The 23,618-nt window shown below is 41.4% G+C and overlaps 2 protein-coding genes across 14 annotated transcripts in view; one reads left to right on the top strand and one right to left on the bottom strand.

The window, feature by feature from the left end:
* Positions 1 to 51: 51 nt before the first annotated feature.
* Positions 52 to 18,782, top strand: TUBD1 (tubulin delta 1). 9 transcript variants are annotated; one of them, XR_014887578.1, is made up of 10 exons: positions 386 to 519; positions 742 to 936; positions 1,468 to 1,615; positions 2,062 to 2,278; positions 2,925 to 3,156; positions 3,934 to 4,098; positions 4,760 to 4,900; positions 5,415 to 5,598; positions 6,521 to 6,768; positions 7,884 to 18,782. XR_014887578.1 is itself a non-coding variant. In XM_085240874.1 (9 exons), exons 2-9 carry the CDS (start codon positions 765 to 767, stop codon positions 6,621 to 6,623), a joined length of 1,362 nt encoding a protein of 453 aa, XP_085097000.1. In that variant the 5' UTR covers positions 52 to 259; positions 742 to 764; the 3' UTR covers positions 6,624 to 18,782. The 9 variants fall into 9 exon arrangements, 8 of the variants coding, with proteins under 8 accessions (XP_085097000.1, XP_085096998.1, XP_085097001.1 ...); XM_085240874.1 differs by lacking the exon at positions 386 to 519 and adding an exon at positions 52 to 259 and having other exon boundaries at positions 6,521 to 18,782; XM_085240872.1 differs by lacking the exon at positions 386 to 519 and adding an exon at positions 52 to 259 and having other exon boundaries at positions 721 to 936; positions 6,521 to 18,782.
* The window catches only part of VMP1 (vacuole membrane protein 1), a 58,217-nt gene continuing 50,849 nt past the window's right edge, over positions 16,251 to 23,618 (bottom strand). For all 5 annotated transcript variants that reach the window (XM_019622005.3, XM_019622004.3, XM_019622006.3 and 2 more), the window contains 2 exons: positions 18,283 to 18,385; positions 16,251 to 17,056 (listed from right to left, as the gene is read on the bottom strand). In XM_019622005.3, the coding sequence (XP_019477550.2) occupies positions 16,913 to 17,056; positions 18,283 to 18,385 (247 nt within the window). In that variant the 3' untranslated portion in view covers positions 16,251 to 16,912. The remainder of the gene's footprint in view (positions 17,057 to 18,282; positions 18,386 to 23,618) is intronic.

Genomic DNA, 23,618 nt, shown 5'->3' with positions numbered 1-23,618 from the left:
GGCGGGCGTAGAGCTGAAGCTGAGCATGCGCGATACTCGCCCACCTCCCTCGCTCCTGGCACGGAGCTTGCGCAGATGGTGCGGCGAAGCCGTTCGCTCGGAGTGTGCGTATTGCCCTCTGTGAAGCCCCGAAGCCCCGCCGCTTGTGCCCGAAGTTCCCTCTGAGCATGCGCACAGCAAGTCGTTCGAAGCGAGGAGCGGCGAGCTGGGGGCTCGCTGAGGCGCGCGTGCGCTGCTGGTGGTTGAGCGGTTCCGCGAGGTCAGCCCTGAGGAGGGGCTGCGGCATGGACCCCGCCCTCCTGAGCCGGCATCGATCTGAGAGGAGATCCGGGCGGGAGGGACGGGCGAGGAGAGCTGGGCGTCCCTCCTCAACTGGGAGGAGAGAGGCGGCCGAGCGACGTGAGGGGCGGTGGGGGCGGTCCCAGAACATGGCGGCCGCGGGGAGCGGGCGGGAAATCGGCGGCGCGGAGCTGTGAGGGACCCGCGGCACCCGGGGGCGGGAGCGGTCTGCACGGAGAGGTCGGTGCTACACGCAGAGGATTGCCTCTAAACTGTCATCTGCATTCTTTGAGTGCTGACTGTCGGTATTTCACCAGAAATAGCTGCTGGTTGTATTGTAGCCTTTCCCTCCTCACTAGAGGTTGTAAAAAATTACAAAAGTGATCAGAATTCTGCTTGTCAGAACCTTTTTAACTTTTTTTTGTTTTTTATCCACCAAAGGCGTGCTTTTCTTTTTTTTAGGGCTAAAAACGAGGTGAATTAGAATGTCAATAGTTGCAGTCCAGCTTGGCCAGTGTGGTAACCAAATTGGTCATGAGGTGTTTAACACCATCTGTGGTGATGTCCGTGGCACACATGGGTTGTGTTCCAAGAAGGAGAATGAAGCCTACCACGATGCCTGTACAGAACGGTTTTTCAGCGAGGCAGAGTCTGGAGGTACAGCCTTTAGGTGTTTTGTGTCCCACAGAGGGTCTGGTACTGACATCAGCCAAGTCCTACCTTCAGTCTGGAAGAACTGTCCCAGCCTTATGCCTTCCTGACATTGCTTACAACTACAGAAGCAGAATCACAGGTGGTAGAATGCCTGAGGCCATGGATCATGTCTGCCAGTAACACAGGCTGGAAATGGGACGTGTATGCATAAATAATCTTCCCTTCCAAATATCCACATTTCCCATTGTAGGTAGATAGTACCATGGACTAGGGTCTGGACTATTTAAATCTAGTGTTGACAAGCAAATTGAGACATTTCTTTCCCAAGTATCCATATCCCTGTTATTCAGATCTATCTTTAGTATTATCAGTGGTTGGTTCTCTCGAAATCCAGGACATTGCTGCATCCTGTTTTCTGTTCTAGTTGGGTTTATGTGGGTGAAAGGAATACAACTTGGGCCATGATGCAAATTGGTATCTCACATAAACAAGCTGAGATATTGGCACTTAGTTTTGTTTCTTTTCCCCATACAGTACCAGTTGCTCGGGCTGTGCTTGTTGACATGGAACCTAAAGTAATCAGCCAAACTTTATCAATAGCTGCCCGGTCTGGCCACTGGAAATACAATGATCAGTCGCACTTCTGTCAGAAGCAAGGGTCTGGGAACAACTGGGCAAATGGGTACGAATCATCATTTCCAGCTTCACTAGTAGAACTGTAGAGGCTAATGGACTGTCTGTGCTCTCTAGGAGTGATACTGTTGCAGCTGTGTGAGAAACATTGTTTAATGACTTAAGGTAGAGAAACAGTACATACAGCAGCAACATTTCTATGCTGCTTTTTGCAAAATGAAATTGGTATTTACAGGGAAAATGTAATGGCTTAGAATATGTTTAAAAGTGGGTTAACAATAAGCACAATTTATGAATAGCTCTTTTGCAAAATAAGTGCCACAGCTGAGGATTATTTACTACAAGTAGAATGAGTGACACAATGCCAAGTTATACTGGTAATACCCTATGGTACCCTATAAAGGGTACCATAAAGTACCCTTTATGAATAGGCTGACCTTGCTGCCTACTTACTTTATATCACCTGCCATTTTTTTTTTTTCCTTTATTCTACAGCTACTCTGTTCACGGGCCTAGAAACAAAGAAGTAATCATGAATCTAGTGCGAAAAGAAGTAGAGAAATGTGACCGACTCAGTGGATTTTTCACAATAATGAGCATGGCTGGTGGTACAGGTTCTGGCCTAGGAACATTTGTGACTCAGTGTTTAAGAGATGCTTTTCCAACCTCATTTATACTAAACCACGTTATCTGGCCCTATGGCACTGGTGAGGTGAATGTCATTTTTCACAAAGATATTTTGCAAGATTATAATTGTGATCACAGAGGAACGGGAACTTAAATAAACTGTTTGCTTTTCATGCGTAAAACAAAATAGATGCAACAGAAATAAACTAGAAAAGAGAAACACTTCATTCTTTGAAAGTTCCACGTGACACAAAGCAATTTGTTTGCCTCATATTTGGTAGTTTAATGTAGTTTCATTAAAAAAAAAATCAAGACTATCATCAATCAAATAAAAAAATCATGGATATCTCAAGCTTGTAAGAAAACATTTAAAATCTACTTATAAAAGCGCTGTGGTATAATGCAGTTTCATGAGAAGCTCTACTAGCTATCTAGAAATCTCCTGTTATGACAGTATCTGAGCATGGTAATCAGTTCCCAGACAAGTTTCATTCTGAACTGAGATGAGTCACGTGATTCTCATAGGTCTTGCTCCATTTCCATGAAAAAGCTGTGACAGCTCCTGACCTTATTCTGCACTTTGGCAAAGAAAATGAATCACTTCCTTAACCACAACTGAGTAAATGACAGTAGCCAGAGGAATATATTAAACTATAGAAAGAGATCAAGTTGTTTGACTCTCATTTGGTGGTTGTTTTTTTTTTTTTCTTTTTTCTTTTTTATTTTTCCAGGTCATTGTTCAAAACTACAACTCTGTTTTGACTCTGTCACATCTGTATCAGTCATCAGATGCTCTTCTTGTTCATGAAAATGATGTCATCCACAAGATCTGTACTCAGCTGATGCATATTAAACAGATCTCCTTCAGGGATGTAAATCAAGTCATTGCACATCAACTGGGGAGTGTTTTCCAGCCTGCTCACACAGCAGAAGCTAGCTTACACTACAGCAGAAACCCCTTAGGTATCTAACTGCAAAGTAGATACTTAAGGCATTCTTACACATCTTTCTATAATCATTTCATTTGGGGAATTTAAGTTCTTCAGTCTCTTTTACTCAACTATTTGGATATAACCCAAGGCTTAAGATAGTAAAAATAGATAGGGAAGTGAAAGACTAAGTTAGTAATTCAACCCTAATTTTGTAGCAGAGTCAAAAATAGATAACCAGCTTCTCGTTTCCTTCTTTACCAAAAGACTCATGTTCCTCTTTTTTCAAATGACTACCACTCTTGTACTCATTTACCTTTCAGAGGAAATTTCTGCTGGGCGGTAATTTTAGACTGAGTTTTAACAATTAACATTAGGTTAGAAGTTTGTACAAACAAATTCTAGTTTTGTGTTCAGCTCAGAAAACACACTAGCACACAACTTGGTAGCAACAAGCGATTGGCTTGCCAAGAATCTGCTTGTAAAATTAAGCTCTCATTTTCCTTTCCACCTCTTCAGAAGCGTAGAAAGTCTTTTCAGATTCTTAGTCGGACTAAAAGGAGGACAACTCTAAATTGTCAAATAAGAGCTGTTAACTTGCCCGTATAAAACTCAGTGGTAGGTTGTAAATCTTTGCATTTTGTCAGATATGTCTGTATATTTGTTAAATTTAAACTTTACATACTCTGCTTTCTTACCTTCAGTTACTAATCTTTGTAAAATCCCTCACGCTCTTCTTCTTTTTTAACTAGCCTATGCAATATTTTTGTCAAACATGAGCAGCTGTTATTTCTTTTTTTTTTTTTTCCAGGAGACTTAATGGAGACGTTAGTTCCACATCCTGAATTCAAGATGTTGGGTCTCCGTAACATACCACAGATGCCCGAAAACTCCCTTGCATATAGCACGTTCAGTTGGCCTGGACTCCTCAAACATCTGAGGCAAATGCTCATTGCTAATGCTAAAATGGAGGAAGGTAAGAAGCACTCACTCAGCCATCACTCTTTAAGAATACATCTTTACAGTTGAAATACAGCTTACTGCTTTGTGGGGCTCACTGATTTTAGTCACTCCTTTCAGAAGAAAGCTGCTGCCCTCAGACAGCAGGAATTTGCCTCCACATAGCCAGCTGCTTCTGCACTATTCACTCAGCTGCCACTCCTGGCTTGCTCATGTTTTTGCTCCCAGACATTTCAGTTAATTATAACTATTGAAAATATGCAAAACAACAGTTTTTGGTCATGCACTTAATTTACATGATTCATTTGGAACATTCTTTGAATCATTTGTTTTGCTATGCTTTTTCTTGTTATACCTACTAATAAAAATCATATGCTTAGCTTTCCCATATCATTTACATTGAGAATTCAGCAAAGCTTCCACTTATGCAAAGAATGGGCTGGCAGATTGCTAACTATAGAAAAAGGTATCCGTTTCTCTGGTAAGATTAGTGACTACCAGGAAAACACTGCTGGCCAAGCTCAGTTTTCCTCTGAGAATTGTGCAATTGCTGCTTAGCCGACATGCAGAAACTACAAACCCTAGCATGATCTCAGCTTGGGGCACAGAGTTAGTCTGAATCCATATTTCATGAAACATTAACTTTGTTTTATAACTTGTTTGCAAAAATCTTGTAGGTATTGATTGGCAAGTACGGCCGCCATGTCCAGGCTCCTCCATCTCCTCCAGTCATTCCACAAACAAGCTGCTGCATTTCAATACTTCCATTGCCAACCTGGTCATCCTGCGAGGAAAAGATACACACAGTGTAGACTTAGGTGAGAAGGAAGGGCACAACATCTCAGCCATTTGTTTCACATCTCAACTGTTTTCTTTGCGTGAAAGTGAAAATAAAACAAGGACACGTATTTGACTAATAAAATCAGTATTCTCTCTAGAAAGATTTTAATGTGCAAGGCCTTGTGTAACTAGTTAGGACTGTTGTATTTACAGCTGAGGCTTCTATATTAGCTGAAGAGTTGTAGGGAAGGACAAAGAGACTGAAGTCTACATATACAGTAGAATTCTTAGCAATAGTCTGAAAATATATTTTGCTGCTTCTGGAATGACGAGCATACCTCACATATGAAGTACTGACACAGAGTACATTCCTAGGTAGTATAACTGTTTCAAACATTCAATACACTTGAAACTGACCAGCAGACTTTTCTCAAGGGCTGAACTGATCCACCGAGCACCGATTAGGTCACATGGGACTAATGAGATCAAGATACAAGACCTTGTAGCTTTACATTTATCAAAATATTTACATTTATCTTATTTCTGCTACAGGAAGTTTCCGAGATCCCTCGTTATATACATCATGGCTAAATCCTCAGGATGCTTTTAATGAGTGGAAAACCCCAAGAGCATTTAATAAGTATGAAAAGTCTGCTTCTCTGGTTAGCAATAGCCAGTTCCTGCTGAAACCTCTTGACAATGTTGTAGGAAAAGCTTGGAATATGTTTGCTTCCAAGTAAGTGAAAATAATTCTGTTCATTTCCTTTATAGCTGACATTATCTTAGAGTGGTAGCAAAATCATTGCAGAAAAAGGTCTCTTTTTCAGCAAAGTAATGGTGAATGAGCTTGAATACTGTTCCCACACTTCAGCAGAAACATTTTTTTTTACTTCAAACATGATGGCAGGGTGCTTACCTTGCACAGAACAGTGCTTATTTTCTGTGGATTAGCAATACCACATATTCTAGAGCTACTGATTCAGCCATTTTCTCAGTATTCTAGCTCCCTAAACTTAGTGCATTCCAGATTGCCCATTCTAAAAATAATACACAGAAACTCTTTTACTGATCATACAGTTTCTAAATTATATACAGACGTGCTTCACATTCCAGGAAACAAGTTCCTGGCTCAGTTCAAAAACACTGAGGGGATGGAAAATGATTGCCTCTTTAGTTGGTCACCATGAACCCAAGGTAACTGAGTGTCACAGCAGACACCTGATAAACAGGAATTTGGCGATTAAAAGTCAAAGGAGAAATACTGCATCTACCAGCAGTGTTCCTATTTTTACCACCTGCTGTAAAAACAGCAGTGATGGGAAGCAAGCTGGCCTGTACACACAGGTTTAGGCTCTGCATCTCAACTTTATAAATTACTTTTCTCATTTAATCATCATAGCTCCTTCCGTTTCCTAGTTAGCTGGATTTTGTTAGATACAATTCTGTCTCATTAAGCAATATACAAAGCAATAAATGCTATTAGAAATAAGTAATGATTTATCAGTAAGTATGAATTACAAAATAGGTTCAAGAGAGAAAGGTAAAATGTAACCACCAAAATCCATTTGAATTTGTTACAGCAACTATACAGTCTAATTGAATGTGTCAGATTCTTCACAGATTTCTAATGTCTTGTCTGTTTTGACTTCGACACACAGAGCCTATGTTCACCAGTATACTAAGTTTGGAATTGAAGAGGAAGATTTCTTGGACAGTTTCACAGCTCTGGAACAAATTATCTCCAGTTACACCAACCTTTGATTTTTGAAATGGTTTCTTCCTGAAAGAACCCAGCACTGGAAGACCTTCCATCAACTATCAAATATATAAGCTACTGGACTACAACTATTTGTTAATCTTGTGAGCAAGGCATGCATGTGTTACAATCAAAATGGATGAGAACTGAGTATGTTGATATGCACAGATATTATTCCTATTTAACAGATGTAGTAGCTGTTTTCCAAAACAGCTGATATCTGTTATAGCTTAATCTTTAAATGTCATTTTCAGAACTTGCATATTTTTAATAAAGAATTTCTATACAGAAGGGCTTCTCCCTAGGCATTCCAGCTTCTCCAATTCCAATTTTTCATGCTAACACTTTGCCCTGGAATGCTTTAATATTGATAAAAACACACATTATCACAATTATTAAGCCAAACTCCATCTGGGTATCATTCAAGAGACAACAGTCTGCCACGTGATGCTTTAAAGCAAAGTAAGGCTTAAATTCTACTTCAAGGCTTAAAACATTGGAAGTTCTGAACCATCTGGGAAGAAAAAAAAAAAAAACACAACAAAACACCTGTGAATGGGGGTCTTCATTTTCTTTGTATCCTCCAGTTATATAGAAGATCACAATGGATTCCATGTTTTCTATACATTTACAGGGAAAAAACAACTCTTGCTCTTCATCCTGTATTAGGAGAGCAAGCAGGTGTTCTTTTTTAAATCTGCTTTTTAGTACTTAAAAAGATTTGGGAGGAGAATTGCTGTTAGATTACAGATGGATAACACTGTAATGTTATTATGTCATTTCAAAATTTAAGAACCAGGCTTTTTATTTTCCCGACGAATGTTACAACGACCACAAGGTGGTGCCACCGTGAAGCTGCAGCCTGCAAACACAGCAGCCAGATACAGGAGCAAAAGTGACCAAAACCCACTCAGATTAAAAAAAAATCAGATCAATCTCAAGGACTTTTCCTTTGAGAAGTGGACAAATATCACAGTTTCAGTTTAAGTTCGGAGCTATTTCACTCCAGGCCACTGAGCTTTTAACCAAAAGATGAGCAAGCATGTAGAACAGTAAATATGTTAAGGACATTTGCAACACGGCCTGCATAGAAGTCTTGCCCTATTAGAAATTCTAATCTAGATTTTAAACCTGCAGTGACTTAACACAGCAGTAGATGCAGAAATGCTCTTGTAATTCTGCTGGGCTTCAGTTAGAGGACGCTGTATGTTACTCTTATCTATACTTCCTTTCCTGGTTTCGTTCATCTCTTCATTTTTGTTCAGGTCAGGAACAGAAGCGTTAAAATCCATCCAGGAACAGCTGTTCTCAAAGTAGCTCAGGAGCACAAGATCTGGAAAGGCAAACAAATCTGACACGATCCAAGTAACTGCACAGCTGATTGGAGAAAGTACTGGGGTAAGTTCACAATTGCTCAAATACAGAAGCAACAACAGCTGATCACTGTCATGGCTGTAGTTTCAATGCATGCCACAATGGTTTCTGATACATTTCATCAAAGTTTAAAGATAAGCAATGTTAATCTCTAATGCCTTCAGAAAAAAAAAAAAAGAAAAAGAAAAAAATTCAGGAGGGAAGACAAAGAAAGCAAGTGGGGTAAATGCATTCAGGTGACTTTTCATATTAAAAGATGCCTGATGTGTATGACAGCAGATTTTGACACTACTCTTCTTACAGACCACAGTGCACAATCCAACAACTCAGCTCACTTTGCCTTCTCTTTTCACTCAGCTGCTTTAATTCCTGTTTTAGGAATTCCTTCTCAAAAGGAGGGCACAATAATCATTGTTCAACTATTCAGATATACTTCATTTAAAACCAAATATAGTTTTTATAGATAATTATTTGTGATTATTTAATATTTTTTTTCACTAAATTACTTCCTGTCAGCTCAGAGATAGGGAACTGTAACGATCAAAAGGGATTTTCTAGTGTTATGTTTTTGTCAATTGAACTATTAAGCTGGGTGGGTATTCTCATACAATAAACTGGAGGAAAGATTGCACAAAACATCAAGAGAACCAGCTCGGGCAGTTCAAGTTTGCAAAGAGCAAAGGGTCAGGAAAGCAAGCAGAACAGTGAGGTTCTCCTTCTTCCCTTCTTCAAAAAGCACAGGATACTTAGCAAAGGTAGAAATCATTTTTCCTAGTGTTAGCTACAGATACTGTTGTCAGATTAAGGATTTCTTCCAGTGTCAGAAATGAAAACAGGTAACTCCATTTCTGAAAAACAGTGACTGAGTCCCAGGGATGGATATTCTTCCTCATTGTGACGCCGTGTTACAAAAGAGCTTTTAAACAGCTACGACAGGTAAGTCCTCTCAGCAACAAGGAAGAGAGCTGTAGACTATTGTACTGCTACATAAGTAACTTGCAGAAATACCACTGCATTATGTCTGTGTATTTACAATTCCAAGCATGAAGCAAATGCAGCAGCACATACTGCAGCCACAATGACACAGAGCCATTCACCCATTACAGCTGCATCTACTCTTTAATGGAGTATGTCACTTTCAGTTAACAAAGGAGCATCTTTGGGTTTAAGTTCAATGGCTTAGCTATGCCACAAAATTCATTGCTGCATAACAAGATGCCAGTCAAATTTTGAATTTTGACAATGCAGATTTCTTGAAGCTACAAAAATTGGAGGTAAAAACAGAACTGTAACTGTTGCGTTCGTTCTTATGATCACCTTGATTTTACTTAAGGCTGACAGGAATTATTTTTGGCTTCTCCAGGTCTCTTCCTGCCAGCGTTTTTTGCAGCTGACCTCAGTTTTGAGATTCTCACACCCTCTCCCAAACTAAGCCTTCATTTTTTTTAATCTGTGGCTGAATTCCTCTATTTTTTCCCCAGGATGTGGAGAGCAGAGGGTCAAGTGGCAGGAAGTGAATAACTATTCTCAAATGTACATCATCTCAAATTATACTAGAAGGTGGAGAATTCTTTATTATTGTTTTATGGAGAAAATTAGTTGTGTAAACAAGAGCCTGAGCCTGGCAGAGGGCTGTAACTTCATTAGCAGCTGAAATGAGCAAGGTAGATCAAAGGCCATCCCAAGGCAATGGTGGACTGAGGGATGGCAGCACCAGTGGCCCTGACCCCACTGCTTTCAGGCAAAATACCCACAGGAAGTCCATGAACCAAGGAACAATGCATCAAACCTCACTATTGTTTGTTGTCACGGACAGGTGCAAGTTCCCTGGAAGTTGATTCAAGGACTAACTATAGCAGAAATACTGAGTGAACAGGATAAGTTTATTTGATCACCAGAAAATACAGGACCTAAGTTACAAGTACTTTAAAGACAGTGACTGGCCTGTGGCAGGGCACTGATGCAATTTATTTGGACTTGCTTGTAAAATAAGACTTGATAGCAGTAAAAAAAAAAAAAAAAAAAAAAAAAAAGGGATACAAACAATGGACTTTTAGGGGACTTACCAGCATGGAGTTAGCAACAGGAACAGCTCTAGATTAAGGGCAAAAACCAGAATTCTGCCAATATGGAAAAAGGAAGTTGTGTGCGAATTAGCAGCTGGTACACGACTGGGAAATGTTAGGGTGAAAAAGGTATTGAATGATTCATTCATTTCCTTTAGCATTTGTTAATAAATTCAGTATAAGTGCTAAGAAATGACAACCCAAACATCCTAAAGGAAGTACTCTCGGATGTCAAAGCGTACTTTAAGGAAGCCTGAGATTTGCTGGACACTGCTTTAAAAGCTGAACAACAGCCACCAGGAACGTGATTCATGGATCTGCTGTATTACAAAAAGCTACAAAAAGAGCACAGCTGCTGCCATTTCTCTACTGCTTTTAAGGGCACCCCAGCCACACTTTTACCAGTGCAACAAATTCCAGTGTAAGCTTCTTCCTTAAGCTAGCAGCACGGCTTGGACACTCCGACAGCCTTTAACCCGCCTGGGTGCAGAGCTGATAATCCCAAATTTTAACTGCAGAGCCTTTCCGGCTCTTTCACTCAAACTGGATGTTCACAATGGCCCCTTCTGAGCACACATTGTATGAATCCTCTCCCTCCAGACAGCCACTTCCCCTCTGTCCGGGTGGGTAATGAGTCACCCACCTCCGTGAATCAGCAGAACATGCTTAACCCCTTCCCAGAAGCACCAACAGCTGCACATTGGGTGGTTTCAAACAAATGTTATTGTCAGTGATACAGAGCAAGTTGGAAAAGTCTGGAGATGACTAGGGGTAAGAGATTAGCAGGGCCATGGGGCTCCATCATATAGAAAAATAAGAAAAATGAGGATTTTCTCTTGGCCAAAACTCCTCTCAATATTTCCTGTTTCAGCTTCAGGAAGCAGTGAGCTCCCTTCACTAATTATATATGATGAGAAACAAATGCCATCGTAAACAGTAAACGTGCACTTAAATGAGTGCGTTCTCCAGACACAACTGTTGTACCTATTTGGTTAGGCATACAGTACAATGTTTATTCAAAGGCTCACATGAGTACGCTTCAGTTGCCTGAGAATGCTGTAACTGTGGTCAGATGACACGATTCAGTTTGAGCCCTTGCCCAGCAAGCTCCTATATGTAACAGATCAGTGACTGGAGCGCGTGAGCAGCACACCACCCAAGGAGCCAAATGGAAAGCAGCCTCATCCCACACACTGAAGGTGTCATGAAACACTGACTCCATAATTCTTGGCTGGCAAGGGCAGCAGTTGAGTCATTGTGGCAGCCTCAGTCAGAACAGTCAGAGCTGGGCAACAATTCAGAGCTGCCACTCAGCTCCAAACAATACTGGGTTCACTATGAACTCCCATATAAAAGTGCTGTGGGATGGCTGTTTCTACCACTTGTAAAGAGTGCACTGGGACATTTATTTCCTTTCACCCCACATGGAGCAGCTCCTACATGACTGAGTCACCAGGTCTGCAGATGTATACATGCAGCTTTTGATGCTGTAAATCACGTCCCTCCCTGTGAGAACTTAACTCAGCTTTTCACGTTATTTTCCTCTGTAAGACTGTCTCCAAAGTCAGTATTTTCACTGTGGAGTATTATTATATAAAAAAATAGATGCGAACCAAATGCTTACTGCGATAAAGTAGCTTATTTTTCATCAACAAAGGAAACCTGAAATTACACATCCACGTGGGATCTCACTCAAACTGCAGAAAACTCCACTCAAGAGCCAAACCTCATCTTGTACAGAGAGCACTGAGAATGACGGGCAGTTGGGACTGCAGGAACTGAGCAAAGAGCCATCAGCTCACCAGGAGTGAGCATCAGTCTGCCATCAACACCAGCACCTTCATTACTCAATCAGAATGACCAACCCTCCGCCACAGCTGAACCCTACTGCCAAAGGACAGCACAGGAGATTTCCAACTTAAAGACATAGGGAGTTCACAATCTCCTGGATCTGAGATACCTTTCAGATATTCTCCATCTCAGCAATTCTCCATTATAGCAAAGAACAGTGAAATGACACACACTGCCAATGCCACGGGGAAACAAAATGCGTAAAATCACCTGGGGAGACAGAATCAGACCTGTGGGGCTCCTCTGTCACATGTACATTTAAAAAAAAAAAATAGATTATGCCTTGAACTGCTGGTATTAAGGACAGAGGATCACTCAAGCAGAAGAAGCACAGAAGTCACCAATCTGTACTTCTTACACGGACTGAACAGCAGTTTCTGGGGCCATCAGGAGGCGGGTGTGGAGCGGAGCAGTTATCAGAGCAGGAACAACACAGAAAGCTCACAAGCTCTATCTTTTGCCTTTCACCAGGAAATAGCAGTTCATTTCCTTATTGCCAATTGCCTGGGCATCACGTTTCAGCTTCTTGGGAAACCAGAACAATTAAGGGAGGAGCAACTCCCCCGAAACACGGGACGTGCTGCACACTTATCCGTATCTGAACAGCTTAAATAAGGTTTAGAGAAAGGCGACCTTTGATTTAATGCTCATGTAGTCAATGCTCTGAATCATTCCTTAAGTGAATGGTAATAAAAACCCCTCCAGCAGATTAAAGAGCAATGTGAAAGGCAAACTAAAACAAAGCACAGCCTGTTTAACAGATTCACGTGTATTTTTCAAACAATTGAACATCACCAGCAGTGAATATGCAGAACAACTTCAGAGCCCAACAGCCTGAACCCAACACAAAGCTGTCAGCAGCATTTTTGACCAAAATAGCATTGTGCTGAATTCTCAGTGTGTGCCCAAAGCCCATCACAGAATGCTGGGCCTTTCCTGTCTGCTTTTAGTTGGAAAGGCAGATGGTTTTCTGGACATTGATGACCATTTCTACATTTGAGCTCCTCTCGCTGGCTCAGGTTGTGACACCTCTCCAGCTCACACTGTGACCAAACAGCTGCCTCTTGGGAACACTGAGTGCGTGCAGCCACGGAGTCAAACAGAGGAAGAAACGTGAGGCTGCAGCTCTGTCCTCAATGACACACGTGAACTTCAAAAGTCACAGCAGGATCAGGAGGTTCCTGCATAATCCCTTTAAAAATGAGTTTGCAAGGAGCGTAGGCAAATATCTACCCTCTATCTGATTCAGGAGGCACTGGGGTGTTCCACGGAGAGCGATCACTTTGCTCTGTTTCCTGGAGAGGTTCCAGCAACAAACTCCCCTGGACCAGACCCCCACTCCCCCCCTCACGCTGCACTCGGTGCTGCAGTCCCACGATCCCATTGGTAGGGGAAGCACTTACTGTTGGGAGGTTTTTTCCTTCTCCTGCTCCAAGAAATAAAAAACACAAGCTTGCAAAAAACCCCTCGGAACTCACAATCCCAGATGAGCCATCTCCATTACCTCCAATGACTGCTGATGGTAAGTATTTTTTAACCATGTGTTTCAAAGACAACTGCTATTATTTTTACCTCCAGGACCACCCCCAGCCACCACTTATTTTTACACCCGCAATACACTTTGTTCACTACCATTCGTGTTTGTACTTGATAACCATGTAATGATTGATCCACAGTGTTCTTGTTTGCAATTAGTGCTGCTTGGAGTGTGGAGAAAGCTGGTTCTAACAAATTACATAATGAAACCCCAAAACACAGCAGAGAGGAACAGCACTGAGCCACTCAAGTATCAGTGGTGTCTGTCAGCACAAGCAGCAGCAGGGCAAGCTCAGCTTGCTGCGTTACTGCGAACCACTGGGACGGAGGTGGGGAACTGCAGATGGAACAGTTCCTGTTTGCTGTGATGGAGCAGTGTGGGACTGGTGATTCCATTTAGCACAGAGCAGCGTGACCTTTTCAAACTATCCATCAGAGCATGGTGAAGCTACTGACGCTGTTGCTCTTTGCAAAAAGAGCTCATTTTGGGCCTAAGCCACATCAAACTCCATGATCGGCAGCTTCCAGAGCACAACTGAAAGTATTCCTGACAAAACTGTGGGCTAAGGCAGCAAAATGCGTCCAGATGAGATGTGAAAGGCTCTGGGCCTTTCTCTGTAGCCACAAAATAAACTGGAAACACAACTTCTGTCTTCACACTCACCAAAGAACACTTGGGATAACAAATTTCAAAGTGTAACCAAATTCAATACACAAAAAAGGAAAAAATCCAGCTGGAATAAACATGAGGAATCATTTATTTAAGCAAACATAGCACTCTCCATTTTCACAACCTTACCTTGTATTAACTTTTACCAAACTTTGCTATCGCCCGTTGCTGAAAAGGTAGGAGGAAGGAGAACGAGCAGTTCCTCTGTTAAATACTTTCAGAAAGATTCCAAACAATGGCACAACTCATCTGAGTGGTCATGTCCAACGTGACATGAAGAACTGTATGTTTGTATTTCTCACTTCACTTTTCAATGTGCAAACAGATTGAAATAAAAGGGGGGAAGCTGGGCAAAGAGGCATCATTACAAGGAGACTGCTAGGGCATTCAGAAAGTTATCATTTATTGGCTCAAGGGGCTTCTTCCATCCCTTTTTAATTATTAATACAATCTCAAGATGCCATCAAGATGGCATAAACTTCAGTGACTCCTATGAAAGGCCTTACGACACTACTGGAACTGCAAAGTAAACAGCAGCATCCTATGAACAAATGGCAAATTTGAGGGAAAAAACAATGGCACAGAAGCAAGAAGGTTGCAAACAGCTATTTCACTAACCCAAACCCAAACATGAAGAAAAATGAAACAAACAGCCATGAGCTGCTGACATGAGTTTTTACAATGCGCAAAATTAAACTTTTAGCAGACTGAAAAAAGTGAAGTACTAAAAAGAGCTTTTTTTTTTTAATTATTTTGTGAATGTGTACTGCATTAGAACAAGTTCTTTGCTATGTAATTGTCAAAGAGCTTATTTAGACCCAAAAGAGAAAAAGCCATTAGGGCCCAGAATTCAGAAAAACTATTCACCTCTTAAAACTCAGCAGAGGCAAATGAACGGCCTTACTGCTTTTAACAGCCTCATGCTGCCTCCCCTCCTGTTGCTTTTAACTACTTCCCAGCACCCAGGGCTCCAAATATTTAAATGTAACACAGCTACATTAAGAAAAGTCCATATTTAAAGCCTCCCCGTTCACTCAATAATGTCTGAAGTTATACACGAAGCATACAAGATAAACATTACAAACCTGACACACAACTGAGATGGAGCTTTAAGAGATGCTTCGGATGCAGCTTGCCACACTGCATGGCTGGTGTACTCATTTCCATCAAAACTGAAAAACATTTATATGCCACTGATGTTCAATGAAAACAGCTGGAGATGGATGAGGGAACGGTCAGATGAGAGATACCAAAATGTCAGACAGCCTACCGACTGTTGTTGCCATGAGATCCAACAGTCAACATCAGTCTGATAAGCTATCCGACAGGATGGTACAGCCATGGGGATGTCACGACGGCTGGCAACACAGGAGGACATTCAGGCAGGATTGAACAAAATCCTTATTCTCACACCTTGCTCATGATCTGCCCTAACCTAACGCAGGCATAAATATACAACCCAAGCAAGAGCAAAATCAAGCCTGCCTGGTGCTTGTGTGACACCTGTTGATAATGCTAACTGAAAGTCAAATTAATTCCTAATCCCCCCTAGGCTAAAAATCAAAAACAACAGTTCTAAAATCACAGGAGTAGTAATACACAGCAGCAGTGGTGTGGCTGTCTACTTTCTAAAGAGGGAAGAGATCTGTTTTAATATGGATTATGTTCATATACATTAAAATCAGAACACTGACTTAAAGCAATATTTTATAAGCGCCTGAATTTTCAAGCCCAAGTGTGAGGTTCTCTATGGCTCCACATACAATTGCTGGGTTTGACACCAATTCTCTGTGTTAATCTGGAACCTTTACACTTCCGCCTTCTCTTCTCCTTCACAGCTCATGATGTTGTGATCAGTGGCAAACATCGACCAAGAATTTATGCTAACAATCACAGCTAAACTCGCCTATTTTAAGCAGTGAGCCATACTTCACCCAGTGATACGCCTTCTACTTTGTTCTGATAAGAAGTTCTTAAGAAAAAGGGAAAAAAGAATAAAGGGTGGTTTCAGCACCATTTGTGCAGGAAGGATGAGTAAAGCATGCAACCCGTGGGATTAAGGCTTAACAAAGACGAAACTCAGCATACAAAAGGGGAAAGGAAAAGAAACAGCTTAAAAAGACTGACACAAGAAATTCTGGAATGATCAAAGATGACTTTATAAAGTTTTATCTTAACTTCATTCTAAATATACAGAATAAAAAAAATGTCAGCTTCAGCATTTTGACATCAATCATCTCTGCTAACATCGTGACGATTAAAGGGCGGCTTTTCCAACCAAGAGCACGTGCAATGCAATGGGACACCGGAGAATTCAAATGGAATAACCTTACCACGAGGGACATGCAACAGTTTTTATCCAATTTGTATTCATTTATATACATCTTGATGGTCTTGAAAATTAAGGTAAAAAAGCAAAAGAGCCGCCCTTCAAAATAAAGGTTACCCTTAGGTCAGTCTGAAATGAAATCAGGAAATACTAAACCATCGGTTTTGGAAGTAATTTGGATGGACAACATCTGTGTTAAGCACAATTTAACATCACCTTGTCCATGCCATACGATACAACTCAGACGTATAAAGCGTTCATACCTTACCTTAACACCTTTAAGTTTTGTCAGTGAAACGTCTGTTCTAATAGCCAAATTATTTTCAAAATAAAATAAAAACCTGCCTTAGTTCAAAGTTGATGTTAAAAAGTTTTCCCCCATTTTGAATAATGCTGAATTTTAAACGTATGGAAAGAAGCGTCACTTTTTGTGTCTGCTAAAGCCCATTCCCAGTTCTTTTTCCGAGCTCATTTGGTTTTCTCTTCGGAGTACATCTTCTGTTGCAGCCTTTTGGCATAGCTTTGGGCCATGGAGTTGATTATAGATAAGATAAAATAACAAACCATGACAATCACCAATTTTTCAAACATCCACGACAGCCAGTTTTCACCCTGAAGAAGACAAAGACAAAGCAGAACAAGGAGGAAAACTGAGATTAGTGGACAGCACAAAGGCAGTTCTCTCCATTTTATAAGTGAAAGGGAAAAACCTGAACATCTTTTTAGAACTAATCTATCAAATTGAAAACAGGAACCAAGCTATCTGTACAGCTGAATTTGGTCCCTGGAAAGACAAGGCACTGGGGGCAGCCATCCACACTGCAGGGCAGACAACGAACCCTTGCTTGCTCACCCTGTGCTGATGAAGTGATGTATTATTCCCAGTGTTGGCTGGTCTCTGCTAACAGTTTCAGAGAGTTTGGAATTAACAACCCCCGACTGCCAATTGTCTTGTTCATTGCAAACAAAACAATAAGGCCACTGGTTGACAATGGTTTTTTCCTAAACTGTGCATCTTCCCATTAATATCAGATTCTAATTCGTCTAAAGGTTAACACGATGACATCTGCGGTCCCACTCCGTTTCCCCACTGCTCCTCACTGCTGTTTTTTGTCAAAGGAGGGCAGCACTGCACTGCACAACAGTCACATCAATGCAAATGAGAGGTATCTCAACATCTACTTATCCCAGACTGATTCTCCCTAATTGAACCTCTTTTCTATTAAGGAATGGGTCAGAAAACATTTATAAGAGCTCCAACTACTACTGAGCAGTTAGTTAGATTAATGGGTTTGGGTGACTGGAGCTCGTGTGGAAGTTACAAACTTGCACCATCGCCACTAAAAATGTTTAGTTTTTTCACACTGCTTTGTATGAAAGGGTTCTTCTGCCCCTTTGTCCCAACACCAAACACTGTATCTTTCTTTTCCCTTTTGGACACTGACCCCCAGGGGTTCTGTTTCTCTCACTGGCCATTATGCAACAGAACCCACTGCCTTCCCAAGCACTGGTGCTGACACAGTTTACCATCACTCCTCGTGTAAGCATAACTTCTTTCTGCTTCTATTTCTCCTTCAAAATAGACACAATAACAGAGAGGCAAGATGAGCCATCGGTCTTATTTTATTGTTTCCTATGTTATTTAGGAGGTTTGCACCCAGTTGCATACAAATCTTTTATTATTGTTAATTCCCAGGTTGTTTTTTAAATTAATATTCAGCTATTTCCTGGGCCACTGCAAAACCCTTCACGAAGAATAATGAGTTAAACCTGCAAAGCTGACCCAGGGAAAAGGCAGAGAGAGGAAAAGTTCATGGGGGAGGCAGAGAGGTTCTTACCTGCGGCATACCGGTGTCGTGTTTGTGGTGGAGTTTTATCCTCTGAGCTTCCAAATATTCTTGAAATGGCTTCTGAAGAGAAGGACCTATACTTGGAATAGCACTGATGCAATATTTTTTCCCAGGGAACAAGACAAAATAGAGGAGGAGAAAAAAAACAGAAAAAAAACCCATACATATTAAAAAAAAAAAAAACAAACAACAAAACTTACCACCTTGACCCAAACAGAACAAAGTTCCAACTGAGCTACAGCTCAGAAGTGCTTTGCTGCTTGGGAAAGCAGATAAGCACAAAATAAAGTGTATTTTATCTTTAATCTGATACTTCTGGAAGGGACATGTTTCCCCAGAGCTTCAAAGTGTTTAAAAAGAAAAATATTTCAGAGCGAATCAGCGATAATACACTGCTGGTAACACAGAAAGAAGCAATGAGCAAAGTTTCCTTAAAGCCTGGGAGAGGGCAGCCAGGGCTGTGCGCTGATGTGGTGCTGAGAATGAAATGAATGACTTCTCAGAAGTCCCACATTTATCACCAGCAGTTCCTGTAAGAACTGGTTTGAACCGATTAATAAGGAAATGACTTGTGCTTGTGTCATCCCTCAGTTAAAAAAGAAACTGCTCGCCCTATGACTTGCCCCTATCTCCTCAAAGGAGACGGCCCCTTTCTCAAAGTAAGTCCTTATTAGGACAATCTGTGCGTCATCCTTATCCAGAAAGAATGCATTAGCAAATTCTGCAGGCTCCTCCCATCGGTCAGTGATTAACAAAGGAACAAAGAGAGAACTATGAACCCTGTTCTGAATCACTTCATGCTTTATGGCAGATGACTTGCACAAAAACTGCAATACGTTACTGAACACCTTGTTCCTACATTCACATTATAAAGATTGACAAGAGGTTTTCGGAGCTGCGAACGCTCTCCCAAAGCACAGAGGTGCTAATGCTGCACAGGGCGGCCGCCGACTTCCATCCTGCTAACACCACAGCACATCCACATCCAACATGATCACTTTCCTGTAGATCTGAACACCACACTATGAAGCAAGAGGACTGGGGAGCTAAAAAACTGTCGTCACACTTTAAAAAAAAAAAAAAAAAAAAAAAAAAGCTTAAGCATTACACAGCAGAAATTACCACCAGCAGCAACTGGTGGTAGTAGAGCCAGGCACAACCCGAGCCATGTCTGCACACCAACACTGCTAATAGTAGCTAAAGTGGGAGATTTCCCACTGCTGCCAAACATCAGTTTATTCTCTCTCTCTCTCTTTTTTTTTTTTTAATTATTAAAGAAATCAATATGGTCTTCTACATTACAAAAGTCACCTACAATTCAGTGCTACAGTTCTGAGTCTTTACACCACCGCTTCAGGGAGAAGTCAGTAACATCTGCTTCACTGAGCCATGCGCAGACAGGGCTGAAAACCATCATCTCCTCTCTGAATTACACGATGGGGGGACCCAGACCCTTGCAGTCATTTCCCCCAGCCTCCCATGTTGACACAGTGTTTGCTTTTCCACGTTAAATCCCAATCCCTAAGTAAGAGCTTTCTAATCTTTAAAAGTTATGAAAATGCACAAAGTGAAGCAACAAAACAACTCGCTCTCCCCACTCTATTCCCTCCACTTGCCAAGAGTACAAATTACTTTTTAAACATATTTATCCGAAGAAGATTGTGTCCTCCATGATTCACCATACGCCGATACCAACGGGTGAGTAAATGTTGTGTCCAGCCCGGTACATTTTCAGCCAAAAAAAAAAAAAAAAAAAAGGATTGAAACTACAGCACATCGAGGACACATTCTGCATTAGAGCATGTCAACATCTCCAAACGGTTCCCAGCTTTTCAGAACCCACCCTTCAGAATCTGACTGTGTCTGCGGTGAAATGTTCTCGGAATGACTCGCTGATCGCTACGAGTCACCGCTGGGAAGAGCAGTTATGTTTCGGGTTTCTTTCCTTTTGCAAATGGAAGCCCAGGAAAGATCCTGAAAGGTAATACTTTATTTCTAAAATTTTGCATGAATATGAAGAGTTATGAAAGCTGTGAGAGATGAATGATTAAAAGAAGTTACTCAAATTCTCCATCATTTTGTTTTTGAAAGCTGAACCAAGTCAGTGCCAAATTAGTGTTGAATAACAGAACTAAATCATAAAACCAAGTTGGGTGGCTCGGAAGGATTCTGTGCATTGCCACTTTTCAATTTTTTTTCCCCACTAAAAGTACTCAGCATTTTCTCTTTTGTGGGCATGAGTAACAGTGAAGGGTGTGTGACATTGGTTCTATCAGAGTTATTTTGAAGAACTGTAAAATCCTGAACATAAGGACCTTTGTTTCTTTGCACATTCAATCAGCTTTAATTCTACCAAAAAAACCAAAAACAAAAAAAAAAAAAAAACCCCGCATAGATTTAAAAGAACAAATACAATGAAGCAGAATGGCACTAGAAAACCAACTTTCACTGCAGCCCCAGTTCTAGAAATAAGATTTGAACTCTCATTTCAGTGACTTAGTTTTGGTTATTTGCTCTCTTTCAATAAAATTCTGTGACCTACTGATTCATCATCTAAAATTCAAAGGGTAGAAACTGCTTTAGAATGAATTTATTTATTTCTTTTTAGAAAAGACTCCTCATTTTCATTTTAAATACTAAGAAATGAGAGGTGCCCTTCACAAAGATAGTGAAGCTCACCTCCCATCAAAGAGGGAGGGAGGGGAGGACTTCGGCACAGTTTTCGGTATTAGACTGAAGGCAGATGCAGGCACAAATGCCAAAGGAACAGATTTGCATTAGAATTCTGCACCACTTAGCAAAGACCTTAAGGTACATCTTCAAAAGCGACCGAATGGTCAGAAGGCCAATGGAACCAGAGGCACTGACACATCTGACTGGAAGGAAGATGCTGCGAGATAACCCTGCCTGCAGTATCACCTACAAGGAATTCCTTGCATTTCCCTGTGAGAACGAAGCTTCTTGTCTTTCAAATAAAGAATAGGAGAGGACAAGAAAATAAAAGAACCGAAATGCACAGCAGAATTGATCCATACTCTGTAGTCTCTATGTGCCAAAAATAAGAAAAGACTGACAAAAAAAGAAGTAACCAACCCCTGTCCCTCCTTAAGAGCTAAAAACGTAGTGCATGTGAACTGCTGGAGGACTTCAAATCAAAGATAAAGTCACTCCCTAGAAATCGTTTGCTAAGCAACAACCTGATTTCCCCAGCTGCTATTCACCGTTTGTTAAATTCGTGGTTAATGAGTCCTAAAACTTCCAGCAACAGCAACAGCAAAGCTCTGCTTATTACAGCCCGCTCTGCAATGTATTCATCTGCTTTTAAATGTAAAAGAACCACCATCGATATTTGAACCTCAAGGGCACATCAGTAAGGGGTGGAGGGTAGGAAAGGTTTTCAGGGAACTTATTTTTGTTACAGAGCCTTTTGAACTACAGGTGGGAGCTTTGCAAACGCAGAAGGCATAAGCACCACACCAAGAGGACAAACCATTCTCCCTATGCTAGCTTAACCCAAACCATTACCTTCTTCAGGACTTCAACTCTGTATTACCAATATTAAGAATACTTTCTAATCATTTAATCACGATATTTGCACTTTTGAAAGACATATTTTCCTCTGGAAGTGATCTTAAAGAGTGTGGGTTACTCTCGAGTTGCTGATGTCACAACCCATACCTCCAGAGTTTGGGAACACACAGACCATTATGAGCTGTGCTTAATGCTGCAGTACAGTTCTGTACCAAAGCTGCCATTTTTAATCCCTGTGCTAACATTTCACAAATAACCACGGGTCTACAACTCAGGATACAGAACTCCCATCTTCTGTAAATCTCTACTCGTGTGCACCTCTGTGCTCTTCCAGAAGAGAAATGTTAGAATTAGCAACATTGCCAGTGTAGGCTCACACTTAAGAACATTAATATGGTGAGCTTTGTTTTTAGTGTTAGTAAAATTTCTCATTTGTAAGGGACCACAAATGGTTAAGCAGCTGATTAAGTAGTTCTTAAATTCCATTTACTGTGATGGAAATTAAAAATATAAATAATGACTTCAGCGGCATTCAGTTCTGAAATCCTTACTCTATTCAGCAGCTACTGGAATCGGTCCCTCCATAGTTGGAAGGGAAATCAGAGAGATAATAACTGAAGCCATGGCAAACAAAGCGCCGGTTCCCAGGCTGAAACCCCAAAGCCCTGCTTGGAAAGGTGATGCAGCATTGAGTCACAATCCCATTTGGTGGATCATCTCTCAGATCCACAGCTGCATTTGGAAAACCCCTTTAACTCAAGGCAGAGACTGATGTTCCCAGACCCTTCGGCTGCCAGGAGTGCACTGTCCTTGTCTGAGCCCTCTTGGGGTCTGGAGACACAATATGGTGTCACATTTTGCTCAGATTCAGCTATCTGGGCTCATCCCGCTATGGAAAAACATCCTTTTAGGAAATGCCAGCACTACAACTCAAAATGAAGACCGCAGAAAACCCAGCTAACTGGGAAATTTCATTGTGTGTTCGATCAGCACGAGGTGCACGCATTGGTATCTCATCCTGCTGTCGGAGCAGCATGGCCTGAGGCCAGAGATATCTCCTGCTACAAAGACGGGGCACTGGAGAATGCAGAGAGCTGAAGGAGGGGTGTGCTGGGACACAGCAGCCTCCTCCAATACTCCCAACCTTCTTTAAAAGATGCACTGACTTAAATCAGGCACGCTGCTGACAGCTGGGCTGGACAGAGGCCTTCACCTGCTGAGCAATTACACAAAACTTCCTGAACCCAACACACCCAGCATCCATTCCTCCCACACCGAGCGTCTCTGTGTTGGATTTGCACTCGACCCTCCCCTGTAGGAACACAATAAAAAGCAGTGAGGCACTCTGTAGGAGGCAGTACATGTGGTTACTTCTGCCATTCTCCCCCTCAAAGAAACCACAAATTTTGCTCAAATATGGCATCAACTTCTTAAAAAATTGTATAAATGCTTGAAAAATAGATAGCAGTGGAAATATTTATGCAGCAGTGGACAACCACCAAAGCTGATGGATTTGCATACTGTGTTCACTCTCCGAATAGTGCACCTTTCTTCCTGCAAGTTATCTGAGCCTTCAATGGTTAATGTACTTCCAGACAGTGATCTAAACAGGCTTAACGGTTAGTATTTTAATGAGCTGTCATTTCCTGTGCTGATAAAGATTCTCACAGTATTTAAACCATCAATTTCCCTGAGGCTCCACCAATACCCGGACACTGCCACGGTGACTCAGAGCGGACCTCAGACTCTGGGCCTGACTCAGCCCTGATAGATTGCACTGCAGCAGATCTGGA

The sequence above is a fragment of the Meleagris gallopavo genome, chromosome 21 (assembly GCF_905368555.1).
Source record: "Meleagris gallopavo chromosome 21, MGAL_WU_HG_1.1, whole genome shotgun sequence".
Taxonomy (NCBI): domain Eukaryota; kingdom Metazoa; phylum Chordata; class Aves; order Galliformes; family Phasianidae; genus Meleagris; species Meleagris gallopavo.
The sequence above is the reverse complement of the archived record's forward strand: the minus strand, read 5'-3'. Positions and strand labels throughout refer to the sequence as shown.

Coding starts and splice junctions, on each gene's coding strand:
- TUBD1 (XM_085240874.1), top strand. CDS start 765: ATGTCAATAGTTGCAGTCCAGCTTGGCCAGTGTGGTAACCAAATTGGT. Junction 2,279..2,924: donor GGCCCTATGGCACTGGTGAG/GTGAATGTCATT, acceptor TTATTTTTCCAG/GTCATTGTTCAAAACTACAA. Junction 5,599..6,520: donor TGGAATATGTTTGCTTCCAA/GTAAGTGAAAAT, acceptor TTCGACACACAG/AGCCTATGTTCACCAGTATA.